The sequence below is a fragment of the Pecten maximus genome, chromosome 6 (genome assembly GCF_902652985.1).
Source record: "Pecten maximus chromosome 6, xPecMax1.1, whole genome shotgun sequence".
Lineage (NCBI taxonomy): Eukaryota > Metazoa > Mollusca > Bivalvia > Pectinida > Pectinidae > Pecten > Pecten maximus.
The window spans coordinates 30,323,112-30,343,011 of NC_047020.1; the positions used below are offsets into that span (position 1 = coordinate 30,323,112).

Consider the following 19,900-nt stretch of genomic DNA (forward strand, 5'->3'; position numbering starts at 1 on the left):
TTGCTTCATAATTAACTTTTCAAAATAGTAAAATTTTATACCAAACCCAAACATCAGAGTTTTAAATGTTCTGTAAGATTGTTTGACATTTGAGTTGGTTGTACCCAGAACAATCCTATCATTCATTCTAGAACAGAGAAAGGCTGTATTGTAAAGACTGCATTAAAACTGGTGGGAACCTTTGGGTTAGATAAGTCACATCACTGACCCCTGTCCAAGTTGTGGCACCAGTTTGTGCTAACAGTCCCTACAATTACAGCTGTGTCTAGTTTTAATAAAAAGATAAATTTATCTTCAGTATCTTGACTTATTAAACATTATCACACATACGAAACATGGCACAGCTTTGATTCGGAATAGTAACAATTCAAACACTTGACAAATTCTGTGATAAGTTGACAGGCTATGTGCCATTTTGTTTAATGTGCCTTTCAAATCTATATCCTTTTATGGTGAAATTTATTTCCGTTCCTGAATGGTCCTAGATTAAAATGATTCAAATCTTTCTACTGCAAATTGTGGCACATTATGTTATAGTAGGTCAATGTTGATGTTTGTTTGTATATGGACAGTATAAAGTTTGTATATATAGGTATTGACTCTGAATTTTTGACATGCCGACTTTTCTAACATTCGCGCTCCAGTTAGATAGCTGTTAAGCTAATAAGACAAGTGCAATTTAACAATTTCAAATTGGTTTCAGAGTTTCTAACATCAAATAAAAATGTTCATCTTACAATACAGACATGTATCGAAAAAGAGTAAATCCAGAACTTTTAAAAGGCTTTTTGGTCGTAAGTGATACAAAAACAAGTACAAGTATCTATTATCATGATAGATAATTATGACAACATGACGTGATTAAAAATCAGCAGGCTATCTCTCCCAGTTGTCATTGTTTTTGATCATCAATGCAATATCCGTCTCGTAATCATTACCTGGAATCTTTATTTCTGGTGACAGTCACCGACTGAGTACACAAAGTTCTATCAAGCTCCAGCCATTCCCTACCCAGTTTGTACTATTACAGATCTTATCTATCAGAATCAAATGTTCACAACTACCATTCTGCCATAAGCACTGTAAAATCATTAAATGGAATTGTTTGTTTTGCAGCATGTGGAAGATATGGGTCTTGTCATGGTGATCCTGTGTGATTATCAAGGGCGAAAGTTCCAGCAACGAAGCCCTGCCGTAGGGGAGGAGCTTAACCCAGTAGCCCAACAAGTGGAGGATGCTATTTCTGAATGCAAGACCAAGCTCAATGCCTGCTTTGCCCGACATAGGATCAAGGCATCAGCACCATCTATAGAACACCTTCTGCCAGACCTAGTCAGGTCCAAGGAGGAAATCCGCTCACAAATGCCAATGTACCTGTGGGTCAACCAGAACAGACTCAGGTAGATTCAGTATTAAAGACAATTATAATCTGTGGGGGTCCAATTAATCCTTGGTTGTTAGCATGGTGCACCTGTCTTCTTTGGTTAATTACTTCAAAGGTTTGGAATAAAATACATGTTCTGGCATTAGATTTTGAGTATAACCTTACCAAACTAACAGAGGTCTGTGTGACTGATATGATAAAAAGTTGGTGATTATATTTTGTTTATGATTAAAACTATTTCAAATACAGGAAACCTGTATTAAGAAAAAACAAAATATCAAATTTCTTCAAAATTAATCTTATTATATGAATAGTATAATGGAATGCATTCCTTATATCTGTAACTACCAGTATAATTGTACAGGGTGTGGACAATTAGAACACGACTTTGCCTTTAGTCATTAATGCTTCTTGATTTAATTGAAACAAATTGTTTGATTAAATGTAGCAGTTTAATTATTAGTAATTTTCCCCTTCCTGCCTATCCTTTGAACCCATGTGGTCGATGAGTGCAGTTATAGAAATATCCCAACAGATGTGTGCTAAGATATAATGTTGGTCCCACGTCATAGAAGGCTTAGTGTGCAAGCTCTTTGGAGAGAAACAATGGAGTCAAGAGATTTCATCTGTCACTGTTCACACAGCACAGGAAGTCCTCACAACCATAAATATCCCCTGATCTGGACCAACAGGCCGAGCTGATGATGTAAGAGACTAAACCTGTTGACTGCAGACATCCAGGCCTAATGCCAGTTTATAGACAACCCTGTATTATTAGAGAATGCACCATACCATAATTTCAGGGAAAAGTGTCATTAAGAGCTTTCCAACCTGTGTGTTCATGACAAAATTACAACAGCTGTATATCCTACACCTGCACACCCGAGGGTCATATAAATACTTGGTGATTAGAATTTCTGCATATGTGTAAACACCTGATCGAGGAACTGATTGACTTTCTTGGTAACTGTAGTTGTCAATTGTCTGTGTCAACAAGTGGATGGCAAAGGGGAAAAAGGCTGCCATAAATATTGAAAAAGCACTTGGCTCAGTGAGTGTGGGGCACTAACTGTTGTTGGGAGAGAACAGAACAAACACATAATCTTGACAACAGAATTGGTCTCCTGGTTACAGGTTTAGATTGAAGAGAGCAGCAGATTTATACTGGCAATTGTTTATTTTGTGTAAAATACCAATAGCAGGAAAAGGTAAATTGATTGTCATTCTTTCTTATTGTATTGATATATAGAAATGCTGGTGCTTATCTTACCAACAGTGGTGTTCCCTGCCTTTCCACAGGGAAAAAAATCTAGGTGCTAGCTGGGCAATAATTATGGGGACTTAAATTGTGAACTTACCAGGTTGAATAAGGCAATGCAAGTACCATTATACCACTAAGGTATGTCAGTATGGTACATTGTACCTCCATTAATAACATTTGACCAGTAGTCCATAATATAGGGTCAGTGTTTGGACTGGTCCATCATAGACTAATATCAGTAATACCATCCCCAGGGTCACCTATACAAGTAACCACATGTATAAGACTATCTCTACCTTGGGTCATCCTTAGGACTCCTCAAGTCAGCTAGTAAATAAATAATGAAGTGTTTAATTATGAGGTGGAGAGATAACATGCTTTCTTATTGATTCTGGCCTGGAACTTTGGTATGAAACTTCAACATTAGCCTATTGTCTCTCACAGACCAGTGATATGGACCATGATTCCATCTTCCCCGACTGCTCAACTTGATTGTAGGAGCAAGTAAATGTTAACTTGTAGAATTGTGTGGAGATTTAATTAAACTAATGTCTTCCAGTGGTAATCTGTTACAACTGGAACCTGGATAACTTTTTGTGCAAGGTTTGAAATTTTGTGCTTTAGAAAATGTTCATTTTAACTTTTTGTAAGTTTATAGAAGTTAAGCTGACAGTGCCTGAACAGACTGGCTCCCTGATAAACTGTTGCTTGATATTGAGGCCAGTGGTAAATCACACTTTGTAGATTAATCTCCAATAAACCTTATTTATTGGAGTCACAACACCCTGCATAAGCCAGACAGAAATCCAACTAGATATTTATTACCAGCAATGGTATTTTAATTTGGTTTTATTACACTGGCAGATCAGGCTAACATTGATATTGAACTTGTGAGGTGATGCCCTGTAGTACACAGTCTGACTTGTTTACAGGCATGATGTAATCACATCAATAACCACCAATGTTTCCAATACACAGGTCAGGAAAAAACATCTCCAGATACAGAATCTGTAAAATGATTTTGTTTCCTTTAAACTGTACAACTTTTTTTCAGTGGATGTAGAAACTCCACCAGACAGGTGATAGAGTTGGAGTAATACTTCAGGCTTTAGAAAGGGTTTACTTGTACTTTCTATCATATCTGGTCTTTATAAACCAAGAAAACATCAATGATATTGTGATATTTTATCTGCCAGACAGATTCCATGTTTGTCATAATGTCATTCTATGACATTATGTAATTGTCTGTGTCAATATATGTTACAGAGAGGACAATTCCATGTGAAATATTGTGCTAGATCCTTATCTTATTGGGGGTAAACATAGTGTTATCTATATTGGTTGAATCACAACCTGTCCAGTTCTAACTGTCTAACTGTCCCAATCTGTGATGAAACTGCCACCATTGTCTTGCAAAAGTTAGTAGTGTTGTTGACAGAGATTTTGGGCTGAAAATAGGCTCCATTTCCAGTTAAGATAAATTTCATATTAAAGCCAAATTACAAATTATTTATTTTGTTTATGTTGTTGTTTTCCTGTTTACAGTGTATCAGAAGCAATGGAGCTGTTTAAGGACGAGGGGTTCACATTGGTGGGTTCTGATGACTGTGTCGAAGGGAAGAAGTTCTGTGTCGATTCCATGTGTAGTGATGTGTTCCAGTTTCCCCCAGACAAACGCGAGTACCTTCTCCAGCATGACCTTGTCATGGCTGGCAAGGTCGTTTTACAGGTAACAGATCAGCACCTGTAGCCTTGTATTAATTATACAAAGAACCAGACACGTTGCTGTGGAAGTTAATCTAATTGTTCACAGTATGATCAATGTATATCTCTGCTCTTGAAGTGGTTTTGATCTTTTTCATGAGAGGTACATGAACATTTTATAGTCTATGTTTGATACTGGGTTATACATCTTCAAATCAAGGTCTCTGTTACCGAGGTAAAACTTCCTTTACTAAATAAGATTTTGAATCTAGAGGCAGCACACTGTCTTAACTGGATTCTGTCTAATCCAAATCTTTGTGTAATCTGTCAAAATAACTTGGTTCAGACATATTTGTTATTTGATGTTGATTGCAATTCTGAAATCTCTGCAAACTGGATAAATAATAAATATCTGTCTGGTAATTGAATATGCTTTATATAGTTTTGTCTTGGTCACTGTATCATCATGAGGTCATAACTGTTTTGTTGTTTTTTTTCTCTGATAAAGATAATGTTAATAATTGACCTAGCTGACAATTGTTCTATTAACACTTGTAAACAGAGAAAAATCTTCAGAGGAGAAATCCTCTAAGAACCCAATGCCCATTATGCATATATACAAATGTATAGTTAATTATAATGTTTACAACTGTGTTAATATATGATTCCAACTGTATATGACTTGCCTTGTGTTTCAGGACAAGTCGAGTAGTATAGCACCCCACTCTGTGAAGTATCTTATAGGGGAGGATAGTGATGTCATCCATGTCAACGTCGGGTCAGGGATGACCACTGCCCATCTGGCCAGTCTCATGCAAACTGGCTCTGGCCATGTTTGGGCATTTGGTAACCGAACATCAGCATCACAGTTCCAAAATAACATGGAGAAACTTGGCATCAAAGGTATTAAACATCCCTAAATTCATCCCCATACCATCAAAAGTATAAACATCCCTAAATTCATCCACCTACCATCAAAAGTATAAACTTCCCTAAATACATCCCCATACCATCAAAGGTATAAACATCCCTAAATTCATCCACCTACCATCAAAGGTATTAAACATCCCTAAATTCATCCACCTACCATCAAAGGTATTAAACATCCCTAAATTCATCCACATACCATCAAAAGTATAAACATCCCTAAATTCATCCACCTACCATCAAAGGTATTAAACATCCCTAAATTCATCCACCTACCATCAAAGGTATTAAACATCCCTAAATTCATCCACATACCATCAAAAGTATAAACATCCCTAAATTCATCCACCTACCATCAAAGGTATTAAACATCCCTAAATTCATCCCCAAACCATCAAATGTACTAAACATCCCTAAATACATCCCCATACCATCAAAGGTATTAAACATCCCTAAATACATCCCAATACCATCAAATGTACTAAACATCCCTAAATACATCCCCATACCATCAAAGGTATTAAACATCCCTAAATACATCCCAATACCATCAAATGTACTAAACATCCCTAAATACATCCCCATACCATCAAAGGTATTAAACATCCCTAAATACATCCCCAAACCATCAAATGTACTAAACATCCCTAAATACATCCCCATACCATCAAAGGTATAAACATTCCTAAATTCACCCCCGTACCATCAATGGTAATTCATTCTCATATCATCAATGGTAATTCATCCCCATACCATCAATGGTAATTCATCCTCATACCATCAATGGTAATTCATCCTCATACCATCAATGGTAATTCATCCCCATACCATCAATGGCAATTCATCCTCATACCATCAATGGTAATTCATCCCCATACGCATACCATCAATGGTAATTCATCCTCATACCATCAATGGTAATTCATCCTCATACCATCAATGATAATTCATCCTCATACCATCAATGGTAATTCATCCCCATACATACCATCAATGGTAATTCATCCTCATACCATCAATGGTAATTCATCCCCATACCATCAATGATTCCAGTATGCCTTAGGTTGGGGACATGAATTAAGTTAACAGACGTAAAATAACAAGACAATTAACTTACAATATCACCAAGGGGCCTAATAAGAGAGAACACGCCAGACCTTTAGCTCAGGTAATTTCACTGTTATCAATACAGTCACTAGGGGCCTTTTATATACGACAAGGGTCTATCTAGATAACCCTAAACTAGCCAGACCTTTTACATACTGCCTAGGGTCTGTCTAGATAACCCTAAACTAGCCAGACCTTTTACATACTGCCTAGGGTCAGTCTAGATAACCCTAAACTAGCCAGACCTTTTACATACTGCCTAGGGTATGTCTAGATAACCCTAAACTAGCCAGACCTTTTACATACTGCCTAGAGTCTGTCTAGATAACCCTAAACTAGCCAGACCTTTTACATACTGCCTAGAGTCTGTCTAGTCTAGATAACCCTAGGGTCTGTCTAGATAACCCTAGGGTCTGTCTAGATAACCCTAAACTAGCCAGACCTTTTACATACTGCCTAGGGTCTGTCTAGTCTAGATAACCCTAGGGTCTGTCTAGATAACCCTAAACTAGCCAGACCTTTTACATACTGCCTAGGGTCTGTCTAGATAACCCTAATCTAGCCAGACATTTTACACCTATTCTGGGGTCCCTCTTGATTAACATCACAAGTGTTATAAGCTAACTAGACACAACAGGTGGCCTTTCATGTCTGCTTGTTCACTTTATGTCCAGGTACAAATATTTGATCTTCTCATTCTTGACAACTAAGTGAAGTCTAGAACAAGTGTTTGATTAGCCCTTGCACTAAGTAGGCCTATAAATTCAACTGTGGCAAACAACTGTTAGGTAATTCAACATATCACTGTTGGAAGCTGTCTGGTGACAATGGAATGCATTGTGATTTCCTACTGATGGTTTATTTTGGTTTGTATTGTTTAACATCCTATCACCAGCTCTCCATGGTCATTTCAGAACGACCTACCTTGTGTGTGTGTGTGTGTGTGTGCATACATATAGTGTATCCCTGTGTGTTTTAATAGGCTGGGGTGTATTTGTGTCTCCTTTAAAAGTGTAAAATTGATGCCGACTTTATAGTGCTACCTAACTGAAGCAAACTGCCAAAAACATCCAGCAGGACACCCCACCCTAGTCACATTATACTGACATCGGGAAAAAACCAAATGTTCCACTCCCAATATGCTGAGCATTAAGATGCAGTAGCAACTACCATTTTTATAGACTGTGGTATGTCTCTGCTAGAGGGACAGAACCCAAAGCCTTCCTTACGGGGGCAAATGCTCAACAAAAGGCCAAAAAGTGAGGCAGTGTCAAGAAAGAAATTTGTTTAGAAAGAAGAGAAATCATAGAATCCGAAATTTAGTCGCCTTTTATGATCGTGCAGTGAGGGCAGCAGGTACAATTCTTATCCCTTACCTGTAGGGCAGCCCTGTTTGGGTAGTCACATAATTTAAAATGAGACATTCCAAGTTTCAGAAATGTCTCAATTAAACCAGACTTTAAATAGGATCTGTTTACACATTTTATAAGAGATGTATCTTAAAACCTCAATATCAATTGCATGAGACATGTAAGATAGGCATTAAAGCTTATACTGGGAATGAGTCATGCAGTGATCAAGAAGTGAAAAAGGCCCTAAAATGATGTACTTGTAATGAATATATGGAGAGATCTAGCAGCTGGGATCAAGAGATTCAGTGGAGAGATTCAGGGGCTAAATTCAGGGAAGTCTATGGAGAGATTTAGGGGCTAGGATCAGGGAAGTCTATGGGGAGATTTAGGGGCTAGGATCAGGGATGTCTATGGGGGAGATTTAGGGGCTAGGATCAGGGAAGTCTATGGAGAGATTTAGGGGCTAGGATCAGGGATGTCTATGGGGAGATTTAGGGGCTAGGATCAGGGATGTCTATGTGGAGATTTAGGGGCTAGGATCAGGGAAGTCTATGGGGATATTTAGGGGCTAGGATCAGGGAAGTCTATGGAGAGATTTAGGGACTAGGATCAGGGATGTCTATGAAGAGATTTAGGGGCTAGGATCAGGAAAGTCTATGGAGAGATTTGGGGGCTAGGATCAGGAAAGTCTATGGAGAGATTTAGGGGCTATGATCAGGGAAGTCTAAGAAGAGATTTAGGCACAAGGATCAGGGAAGTCTATGGAGAGATTTAGGGGCTAGGATCAAGGATGTCTATGGACAGATTTAGGCACTAGGATCAGGGAAATATATGGACAGATTTAGGCACAAGGATCAGGGATGTCTATGAAGAGATTTAGGGACTAGGATCAGGGAAGTCTATGGACAGATTTAGGGGCTAGGATCAGGGAAATATATTGAGAGATTTAGGCACATGGATCAGGGATGTCTATGAAGAGATTTAGGGACTAGAATCAGGGAAGTATATGAAGAAATTTAGGAACTAGGATCAGGGAAGTCTATGGAGAGATTAAGGCACTAGGATCAAGGATGTCTATGAAGAGATTTAGAGGCTATGATCAGGGAAGCCTATGAAGAAATTTAGGGGCTAGGATCAGGAATGTCTATGGGAAGATTTAGGGGCTAGGATCAGGAATGTCTATGGGGAGATTTAGGGGCTAGGATCAGGGATGTCTATGGGGAGATTTAGGGGCTAGGATCAGGGAAGTCTATGGGGATATTTAAGGGCTAGGATCAGGGATGTCTATGGGGAGATTTAGGGGCTAGGATCAGGGCAGTCTATGGGGATATTTAGGGGCTAGGATCAGGGAAGTCTATGGGGATATTTAGGGCTAGGATCAGGGAAGTCTATGAGGATATTTAGGGGCTAGGATCAGGGCCGTCTATGGGGATATTTAGGGGCTAGGATCAGGGAAGTCTATGGGGATATTTAGGCACTAGGATCAGGGAAGTCTATGGGGATATTTAGGGGCTAGGATCAGGGAAGTTTATGCGGAGATTTAGGGGCTAGGATCAGGGAAGTCTGGGGATATTTAGGGGCTAGGATCAGGGAAGTAAATGGAGAGATTAAGGCAAACACTAGGATCAGAGAAGTCTATGAAGAGATTTAGGGGCTAGGATCAGGGAAGTCTATGGGGATATTTAGGGGCTAGGATCAGGGAAGTCTATGGGGAGATTAAGGGGTTAGGATCAGGGAAGTCTATGGAGAGATTTAGGGGCTAGGATCAGGTTAGTATATGGAGAGATTTAGGCACTAGGATCAGGGAAGTCTATGAAGAGATTCAGGGGCTAGGATCAGGGCAGTCTATGGGGATATTTAGGGGCTAGGATCAGGGAAGTCTATGGGGATATTTAGGCACTAGGATCAGGGAAGTCTATGGGGATATTTAGGCACTAGGATCAGGGAAGTTTATGCGGAGATTTAGGGGCTAGGATCAGGGAAGTCTATGGGGATATTTAGGGGCTAGGATCAGGGAAGTATATGGAGAGATTAAGGCAAACACTAGGATCAGGGAAGTCTATGAAGAGATTTAGGGGCTAGGATCAGGGAAGTCTATGGGGATATTTAGGGGCTAGGATCAGGGAAGTCTATGGGGAGATTTAGGGATTAGGATCAGGGAAGTCTATGGAGAGATTTAGGGGCCAGGATCAGGGAAGTATATGGAGAGATTAAGGCAAACACTAGGATCAGGGAAGTCTATGGAAAGATTTAGGGACTAGGATCAGGGAAGTATATGGAGAGATTAAGGCAAACACTAGGATCAGGGATGTCTATGAAAAGATTTAGGGGCTAGGATTAGGGAAGTCTATGGGGGTATTTAGTGGCTAAATTTAAGGAAGTCTATGGAGAGATTTAGAGGTGGGATCAAGGAAGTCTCTTGAGAATGAGAGATTTAGGGTCTGGGATCAAGGAAGTCTTTTGAGAGATTTAGGGTCTGGGATCAAGGAAGTCTATGGAGAGATTTAGGGTCTGGGATCAAGGAAGTCTATGGAGAGATTTAGGGTCTGGGTTCAAGGAAATCTATGGAGAGATTTAGGTTCTGAGATAGAGCGATTCTAGAGAGATTTAGGGTCTGGGATCAAGGAAGTCTATGGAGAGATTTAGGGTCTGGGATCAAGGAAGTCTATGGAGAAATTCAGGGTCTGGGATCAAGGAAGTCTATGGAGAGATTTAGGGTCTGAGATAAGGAATTCTAGAGAGATTTAGGGTCTGGAATCAGGAAAGTCCTCAGAGAGACTTAGGGGTTGGGGTCAGGAATGTCTTGAGAGATTTAGGGTCTGGGATTAAGGACATCTAATGAATGAGATTTAGGTATAAAGGTCTAGGATAGAGAGATTTAGATACTGGGATCAAGAAAGTCTGGAGACATGTAGGGGCTTTGATCAAGGAAGTATTTTGATGGAGAAATTTAGGGACTGGTATTTGGGAAGTCTTTGGAGAAATTTAGGGACATTGAGGATCAGATTGGTAATCTGTCATTCTGTACGAGTTCCATGATCGCTGTATATGTTAAAGAGGAATAACAGGCACTCTCATCAGGTGCATCTGAAGTAGTTACATGACTAACTGTAAGCTACTTATTGAATGACACTAAATCAGTTTGCTATTTTATGACTACCTACTTTAGTTCCAATCAATGAAACAGCTATAAACCCTGTTTTTCTGTTGACATAGGTTACTGTAGTTTATAACTCGTAAATCTCTACAATGTATTTCTCAATGCTGGTGATTTATATTCTGGCTGAAGAATTTGTAGGACAAACGTATCTGGTAGAAAGCCACTCAGGAATCTGTTTTTATACACAATAGTCATTTACGTCATAGATTTCCTGATCCCATAAAAACAGGCTTATCAAAAATACATTTTAGATCAGTTGTAATTCTACATTTCCTTAACAAATAATGTATTGTTAAAGGAAAATTCTATACTTTGTGTGTAGCATGTTATTTTTAGGTGAAATTTTCCATGTCAAAGGATTCAATAACATTATTGATCACGCTCCGTTTTCCTTTCTACTATTAGGAATGGATATTGCTATTATGCCATGGTCTATGTGAGGAAATTGACTTCAGATTTTAAATCCTTCATTGATTATTTGGAGGTTAAAATTCTTACATGGATCGCTAGTTGAAATGTCAAAGCTACTTAACTTTTTCTATTACTGAAAGGATTCTCCTTTCAAGTCTGATAGACAGACATTATAACTGGGGTTTATGTACCTTAAGGTGTCTGGTGAGGCGGTTACCTTAATGGATGTTCAATCATCCAGCTGCAATAAGATATAGGATGTAGGCTTGTCAGGGTTGTACACATAGTCCTGGGTGGTGGATGTACACATAGTCCTTGGTAGTAGAGGTACACATAGTCCTGGGTGAAGATGTACACCTAGTCCTGGGTGGTGGATGTACACGTTGTCTTGGAGGTTGGATGTACATGTAGTTCTTGATGGTGTCCTTGTGATTGTTGTAGATCATGCCCTGACCCCCTGACATCTGACACTCTTCTTGATTGTTTAATTTTAACAAGAAACCAAGCTTTTGAGCTGATAACCTGATAAACGTTAGTGAGAACACAAGATGTAGGATAATCTACTGATTAAGTGTAAAAGTTGTACATGACAGTCTTAAAATATGGACTCTTGGCAAGTGTTAGATACATTTCTTATTTGTTCTCATAATCAGCTTGAGTTTTTGTGGTTGAATTCAAAAGTTTACATCTTTCATGAACCCTAAGAAAATATGATATACAGTATTAATCGAAAGTAAATTGGAGTATTTTTGTTTGCAAGTTATGAATCTGCAATTACAAACATGTAGATGTGTTATATTTGTTCAGCTTAAGAACTGTCAGTCTTTATAAAGTAACTTGTTGTAACTTTAGACTTCTATAAGGTTTTGTGAAGTCTGTATGTAATATTGCCAATTCATAAACAATTAATTTGGAAAGTGAAACTAGGATAAAATCATGACTGAGGCAAATTGTGTCTGACCTGTTGTCTTTCAGTCCTATATATATACACTTGTTCAATGATTGGCTGTGACCCATCTCTGTAAACTCAGAAAAGTCGTAGGTTGTTATAATCCCAGACATCCTACATGTATAGTGTCAGACGTTGTTAAGGTTGTGTATTGATGGAATATAACCAACTAAACATCAAAGACATCAAGGCCCTATTACAGGCTTGGCCATCAAGGGTTGTCATACCATTTCACTTCCCTCAGCCGTCAGTGAGCTTAAGGTCAATGACCATTAAAACAGGACATGTTTCTAGAGGTTAGGGAGCTCTGCTATAATTGGCAAAACGCGGTCAATGGAGCTGTTACTGAGGTCAGATTGATCGGTCAATGTGCACTATTGAGACTTTTCTGATAGGATAATGTTTCCTTAACTGTTATATCAGATGGAGGTAGTGTAAGACCTTAGTGTTGTTAAATCAGGCTCACTGCCAAGTGACCCATTTTGTATAGAAAACATTAATAGTTCCATAAAAACAGAAATCACTTTTTTTATTTCCAGTAGGTGATATGTAAAGCCATAAAAGTATAGTCAGGATCAAAAGCTCCACTTGCTAAAGGTCAGCGTGATCAGATTAAAGATAAAAATAAGGTTTGAGAAAAGAAAATAGAATGAATGATATGATTGAATCAGTACAATTAAAAGCAATGTGAAAGTCGGATGGCTGAAGACAAAAAGTGTAACAATATATAGAGACGTTCTACACAGGTAAAATTGTCTTAGTGTCAATTCAGGTCAATTTGACATGAAAAGAACAAAATAGTCCATTCATATCAAGAAATTGATCTGAAATTGATCTGAAAAAAGTCATGTCAAAATCAGGTCAATTTCAGGTCAGTGTTTTTTAAGACAATTTTGCCTGTGTACTTTGTATGCAAATGTCATTGACCTCATATCAGGCAGCCACGGTTTCTTCAATGTTCCTTATGTTCATTGTTGAGGAAATTTCTTAAATTATTTTTTATATATATATGTAAAAGCATTATTGGATTTAAGGCAAAAATCTTGGCTAAGGAACTTTTCCTTAAATTCTTTAATGCTATTACACTATAGGCCAATTTTAATTTGAGTGGTTTCCTAAGAATATATTGATGAAACTGAGGCCTTGTTGTCTGTAACCTATAAGGATCTTTCAAATACTGCTACACCGTAGAATCAAAATCACCATGGATACAATATGGTTAAGGGAATTCTAGAGTATTAAAACTTCCTGATTATCAGTTTTATTTATCATTACAGGTGTGAAGATGCTTGCTGAACCATTCCTCAATGTTGAACCTGATGACACACGATTTAAAAATGTCAAGGTGATCCTGATAACAGCTGATTGTAGTAAATCTGGTATCACAAACCCTATTGATTTCATCGTTAACGAGGGTGAAGGTAAGTTCATATATTGTTATTTATATAGATCAAATTAATAAATTAATTGAATTTGTGTAATATCTTTATGAAAGGTATGAATGTATTTCCCCTTTAAAATTAAACATTTTTGTCCTTTTTGTTTCTGAAGTACTCTTGAATTACCAGTGATGCTATCTCAAAGAATTTTTTTCTATTGATATGTCCTATTGTTTTGACAGACATGAAAATCTTGAAGGATCTGTCAGTGGGGGAGACAGATGAGAGTAAACTAGGAGAACTTGCCGGCCAGCACAACGAACTTCTCAAACACGCCATGAAATGTAAGTCTAGTCACCATTGAACATGCAAGTTCATTAATTTTATATACAACTCAAAGTTGTTAGAGAAACACTCATATTAGCCTCTATTGATTTTTAGCTCACCTGCCCGAAGGGCAAGTGAGCTTATGCCGTGGTGCGGCGTCCGTCGTCCGTCCGTCCGTCCGGCCGTCCGTCCGTCCGGCCGTCCGTCTGGCCGTCCGGCCGTCCGGCCGTCCGGCGTCAACTTTTTCATTCAAACAACTTCTTCTCAATAACCAAGAGGCCCAGGGACTTGATATTGGGCCTGTAGCATGCTGGGGTGAAGGGCTACAAAGTTTGTTCAAATAAATGGCCTTGACCTTCATTCAAGGTCACATGGGTCAAATAGGCTATAATCTTCAAACGACTTCTTCTCAATAACCAAGAGGCCCATGGACTTGATATTGGGCTTGTAGCATGCTGGGGTGAAGGGCTACAAAGTTTGTTCAAATAAATGACCTTGACCTTCATTCAAGGTCATATGAGTCAAATAGGCTATAATCTTCAAACGACTTCTTCTCAATAACCAAGAGGCCCAGGGACTTGATATTGGGCCTGTAGCATGCTGGGGTGAAGGGCTACAAAGTTTGTTCAAATAAATGACCTTGACCTTCATTCAAGGTCAAATGGGTCAAATAGGCTATAATCTTCAAACGACTTCTTCTCAATAACCAAGAGGCCCATGGACTTGATATTTGGCCTGTAGCATGCTGGGGTGAAGGGCTACAAAGTTTGTTCAAATAAATGACCTTGACCTTCATTCAAGGTCATATGAGTCAAATAGGCTATAATCTTCAAACGACTTCTTCTCAATAACCAAGAGGCCCATGGACTTGATATTGGGCCTGTTGCATGCTGGGGTAAAGGGCTACAAAGTTTGTTCAAATAAATGACCTTGACCTTCATTCAAGGTCACAGGGGTCAAATAGGCTATAATCTTCAAACGACTTCTTCTCAATAACCAAGAGGCCCATGGACTTGATATTGGGCCTGTAGCATGCTGGGATGAAGGGCTACAAAGTTTGTTCAAATAAATGACCTTGACCTTCATTCAAGGTCACATGGGTCAAATAGGCTATAATCTTCATACGACTTCTTCTCAATAACCAAGAGGCCCATGGACTTGATATTGGGCCTGTAGCATGCTGGGGTAAAGGGCTACAAAGTTTGTTCAACTAAATGACCTTGACCTTCATTCAAGGTCACAGGGGTCAAATAGGCTATAATCTTCAAACGACTTCTTCTCAATAACCAAGAGGCCCAGGGACTTGATATTAGGCCTGTAGCATGCTGGGGTGAAGCACTACCAATTTTGTTCAAATAAATGACCTTGACCTACATTCAAGGTCACAGGGGTGAAATCGGCTCAAATCTGTAAACAATAATTTTGCGATAGCCAAGAGCCTCCAAGACCTGATATTAGGCCAATAGAATGCTGGAATGAAGGACTAGAAAATTTTTAATATGAATAAAACTAGCTTACAATGATATTTGAATAAAGAGGTAATCAACATAGTATCTTTAGAAATGACTTCAATCAACTTCAAAGTTGCTGTAGAGCCAGGTGAGCGATACAGGCCCATTGGGCCTCTTGTTTAATATCATATTTGTTATTGAATTGAAATATTGCACTGCAAACATCTGCTGTTATATAATGGAAGTACATAATCCTAAAACAAGAATTGTAGAAATTTGTAACCCTGACATACACCATAAAATGTTCTAATATGGGACTTAAATGATAAGATGTACATATGTATAAAATCATTGTAAAATGACGTTGATTTTTTTTGTTAGAATGTTTGTTGTTTATCTTTTAGTTAACAAGACCCAAGCGGTGGTGTACATGACAAGGTCAGTACACGAGTTGGAGAACGAGCATGTGGTGACAAAGTCTATAGAATACATCAACATGCTGCAGAAGAGATCCTTCCCGTACAGAGTAGTCCCCCCTGTCCTTCCTTTCACAGGAGACGCTATAGAGAACAAGATGGGGATACATGGGAAGTACATCAAGTTCTTCCCCACAGATAAAACAAGTGGATGTTTTGTTACTGTGATTACTAGAGAGGTCAGTACATTAATGTGAAAAAGTTTGGTCATAGTTTGGAAATTCAAACTGAGAATTAAATGATAAAAATATATAATCAGTAATGATGAGTCACAAGAAGTATTTTTGTTACTAGGTAACAGAGGAATCTTGTTCCCCGAGAAATTAAGACATTAGTTGCATAGAGCAAACTTAATATTCATGAAAATTAACATACATGATTTAATTATCTTTCGTATCTCTAACAGCCATTTTGAAATGCTGAGAATCATTTTAAGTTGAGGTTGAAACAGGCATATTGGACCTTTTAAAAAATTCAGGTTAACAATTTGTTGAACTTTTTACTGTATACTGGAACTGTTTTCTGTTAATTCAGCCTGAAGATGCTAAGGAAGCTGCAAAGGACGTTCTGGCCCGAGCACAGGCAAAGGGTCTGCTGAGTGGCAAGAAACAGAAAGAACCAAAGAGCTCATTTGAACACCTCAATGGGGAGGTCACAGAAGGTCTGACCAATGGCCACAGTGACATAGACAGCAAACTACTACACAAACGCTCAAGGAAAATGCAACGCCGTGTTCAGGTTCGAGGCACTGTATCTGCACCCCAGTACAACAAGCTATCATCGTATTCTAAACCTCACGCCACCAGCCCCATACACAGTTACATAGCCTCTACATCACCCGCCAAACAGCGTTCAGCTAGCATCCCCCATACTACCACCCGCTCTGCCATTTCTATAGGATCCCGTCTCTACCATTCCACCACCAAGAACTCGGGTCCGGAGTTGGTGAAGCGAAATAAACCTATAGTGTCAGAGCACGTGAAGGTGGTCAAACATCCGGCACCATTCCGGTGACGGGTGTACAGGTTATGGCTGATGGCTGATGGTCACATGTTTACCGACTCACAAGTCGGTCACCTTGGGGCCTCACTTTGTAATTGCATGACTTTGCCATGTTTGTTCACAAAAATGTTTGGTTTAGACGCAGCAAGAGGAGGATTATGTACTGAAATAATCACCATATATTCCACATTTTCATTAATTTATGAAAATTTGTGCATGTGATATTTGTTTTTTGAATTGTGCAAATATATTTATTCTTTTTACATGCTGAATAGTTACTTCTGTTGGGAGATGCAGGAAGGATGGTAACGAGAAACAAGAAAAGAGAGAAGTTTACACTTTGATTAAGCATATTGTTTCTACCTTTAATTGTGTAAGGGTCAGTAGTGTGACAACACTGTCTGATGTTATTGTTAACATATCACTATATATATTATAAACAATGTATTTGTTGGTTATTTTCCTGGTCAATGTTAGTATGTTTAAAAAAAACTAGTCTTATATAGAAGGTATTTTTGATAAGACCTAGCTGACTGTAGTCTGTCAAGGCTGTAGATTTATACACTATAGACCACAGTTCTGTACATGGTTGTAGACCTACAAATGCATTATCCCTAGGAAAAAGGTGCTAAGATATAAGGTGTATATCCAGGGTAGTATTTAGGAGTGCTGTACTGCTGATTTATTATTGTATATAAACCTGTGGCAATATGAATATCATTTCAAAATATCTTGAGAATTCTGTCCTACATTTCACACAGAATGCTCTCATTTTTGTAGCAAAACATTAATTTCTTTTGAATTAAAACAGTTTAACTTCATTATTAAGCCCGAAGTGTTCCTGACGTTGATCGTCTTCCTTCAGTTCATCTCTAGTTAATTCTGACTTATAAATTATGGTGTATATAAAGAGCTGATGTTGTGTTTACACACAAGTGCTGTAGTCACTGGATATCAGCCACAAGATTTATACTGTTAAGTCAGGTAATAACATTTCATAAAAGTTATTCAAAGTTATAAGTTATATACGTGTATTTATAATGAACTTACCGACTGGTTTTACACCTCTAAAACTGTAAACATAAATTGTTAATAATTCTTAACTTATTTTTAATTGTTTGAGGGTAAGGGTAAAGAGCTTTAGTGCCTATTTTTTTATTTCTTTCTTTTTTCTATTATAAAATTCATATCAATTTGCTGGTTCTATAGATTTAAGATGTTTATTGTTACAAGTTAATGTTCCGTCCATCCCCTATATGTGCTTCTCTCTGTGATAAAATTACCTTTTAATGAAGGTTTTTATTTTGAATATTTCAAAACACTGCTGGTTTGTATCTTTTACACAAATCTGAAGTTGAAAAGTATGTAGTTAAATTGTTGCTTGATTGTTTAATGTTTAATTTTGATTCTGGATCAATTTTGATCGATGCAATGTTCATGTTTAACATTACATGTATTTCTTTTTACATTGTGTACTATTCTCATTTGAAATCACATCAGATATGTTTTTAAAAATTATTTCAGATTACAAAAGAAAAGAATTTTCTTTGATTTCATGTGCACCGAAGCTGTTTTAAATGTTTGTTATTTTACCTGAGGTTCTTAAAAGTTATTAAGAAGCTTTTTGCAATATTTAAGCATTGATGACATTTATACAAACTGTTGTGCATTATATCCACTTAATGTGCATGTATGATTCAGCGCTCACTGTACAATGTGGGTCATTGTGTCAGAAGGATACTGTGCATGCTTGCATGAGGTTTGGAAACACCATGGTCACAGTAGTGAGATATATGTCACCAGTCACTGGCTGGACATTGTTTACTGTTGTATATGACAGATTCACATCGTCACCGCATTAAATTATTATGTAATTTCATTAAAATGTATTAAATATTTTTTGATTTTTTGCTTTTTTATATATATAATCACTGTAAGTTAATGTGAACATGTTTTGACACGCTTAATTTTTAGTGCATAGCCGATTTTACACAGATTTTCACAATAATGAATTAATGAATCTCGAAATGATTATTGACTTAGTCAACAATCTAAAGAAAGTGTTATTAACACAATCAATATAATTTGAATGTTCAAATGACTAAATGGCCCGACATTAAAGCTAGACAAAAAAATCTTAGATATTTTTCCTTATATTCATTATAATGTTCTTTGTCAATCTGACTATTATGATTATCAGTATGACCAGTTTGAACGTCTCTAGGACACACTGTCAAGTTCAAGATCTGCACAAATGGCCAAAAAACAGATTTTTAAAGATAACACTGAATTTGTCAAAGAACTAAAATTAATACTAAAACAGTCCCTTTTACCTCATTAATGCAGCAAAGTCGAGAAAACCAACAAGGAAGGCGTCCAAAAACAGAGAATGTTCGCATAGTGCCCCTAACATAGACGAAAGATGTCACCAGCTGTAAGTCGACTCATGGTGCCATTCTGACCTGAAGATTAGTGGTGAGAGGAACAGGAACATTGAAATGAAAAGTCGAAGGGGATATTTTCCTCTGCAATGTAACAACTGGTGTTGTTCTGTAGAGTAACTGTATACTGTTAGTATTATCAGATGTATCAGATAAGTTCTACAAAGTAACTTTATACCATTATAGTAACATAAGATTTACCTCAGAGTAACTATACATGTATATCAGGAGAAATGTCAGACATACTACAGAGTAACTATATATATACTGTTAGTAACATCAGATGTACTACAGAGTAACTATATATATATACTGTTAGAAACATCAGATGTACTAGAGAGTAACTATATACCAGTAGTTACATCAGATGTACTACACAGTAACTATATACCAGTAGTAACATCAGATGTACTACACAGTAACTATATACCAGTAGTAACACCAGATGTACTACAGAGTAACTATATACCAGCAGTAACATCACATGTACATCAGAGTAACTATATACCGTTAGTAACATCAGATGTACTACAGAGTAACTATATACCAGTAGTAACATCAGATGTACT

The 19,900-nt window shown here is 37.7% G+C and overlaps 1 protein-coding gene across 2 annotated transcripts in view; it reads left to right on the plus strand.

The window, feature by feature from the left end:
* LOC117329506 (putative methyltransferase NSUN7) overlaps positions 1–18,789 on the plus strand; it is a 55,361-nt gene extending 36,572 nt beyond the window's left edge. For both annotated transcript variants that reach the window (XM_033887471.1, XM_033887470.1), the window contains exons 5-11: positions 1,117–1,400; positions 4,191–4,374; positions 5,048–5,252; positions 13,533–13,676; positions 13,877–13,978; positions 15,817–16,067; positions 16,423–18,789. In XM_033887471.1, coding sequence (XP_033743362.1) covers positions 1,117–1,400; positions 4,191–4,374; positions 5,048–5,252; positions 13,533–13,676; positions 13,877–13,978; positions 15,817–16,067; positions 16,423–16,902 — 1,650 coding nt within the window. In that variant the 3' untranslated portion in view covers positions 16,903–18,789. The remainder of the gene's footprint in view (positions 1–1,116; positions 1,401–4,190; positions 4,375–5,047; positions 5,253–13,532; positions 13,677–13,876; positions 13,979–15,816; positions 16,068–16,422) is intronic.
* The last annotated feature ends 1,111 nt before the right edge of the window (positions 18,790–19,900 follow it).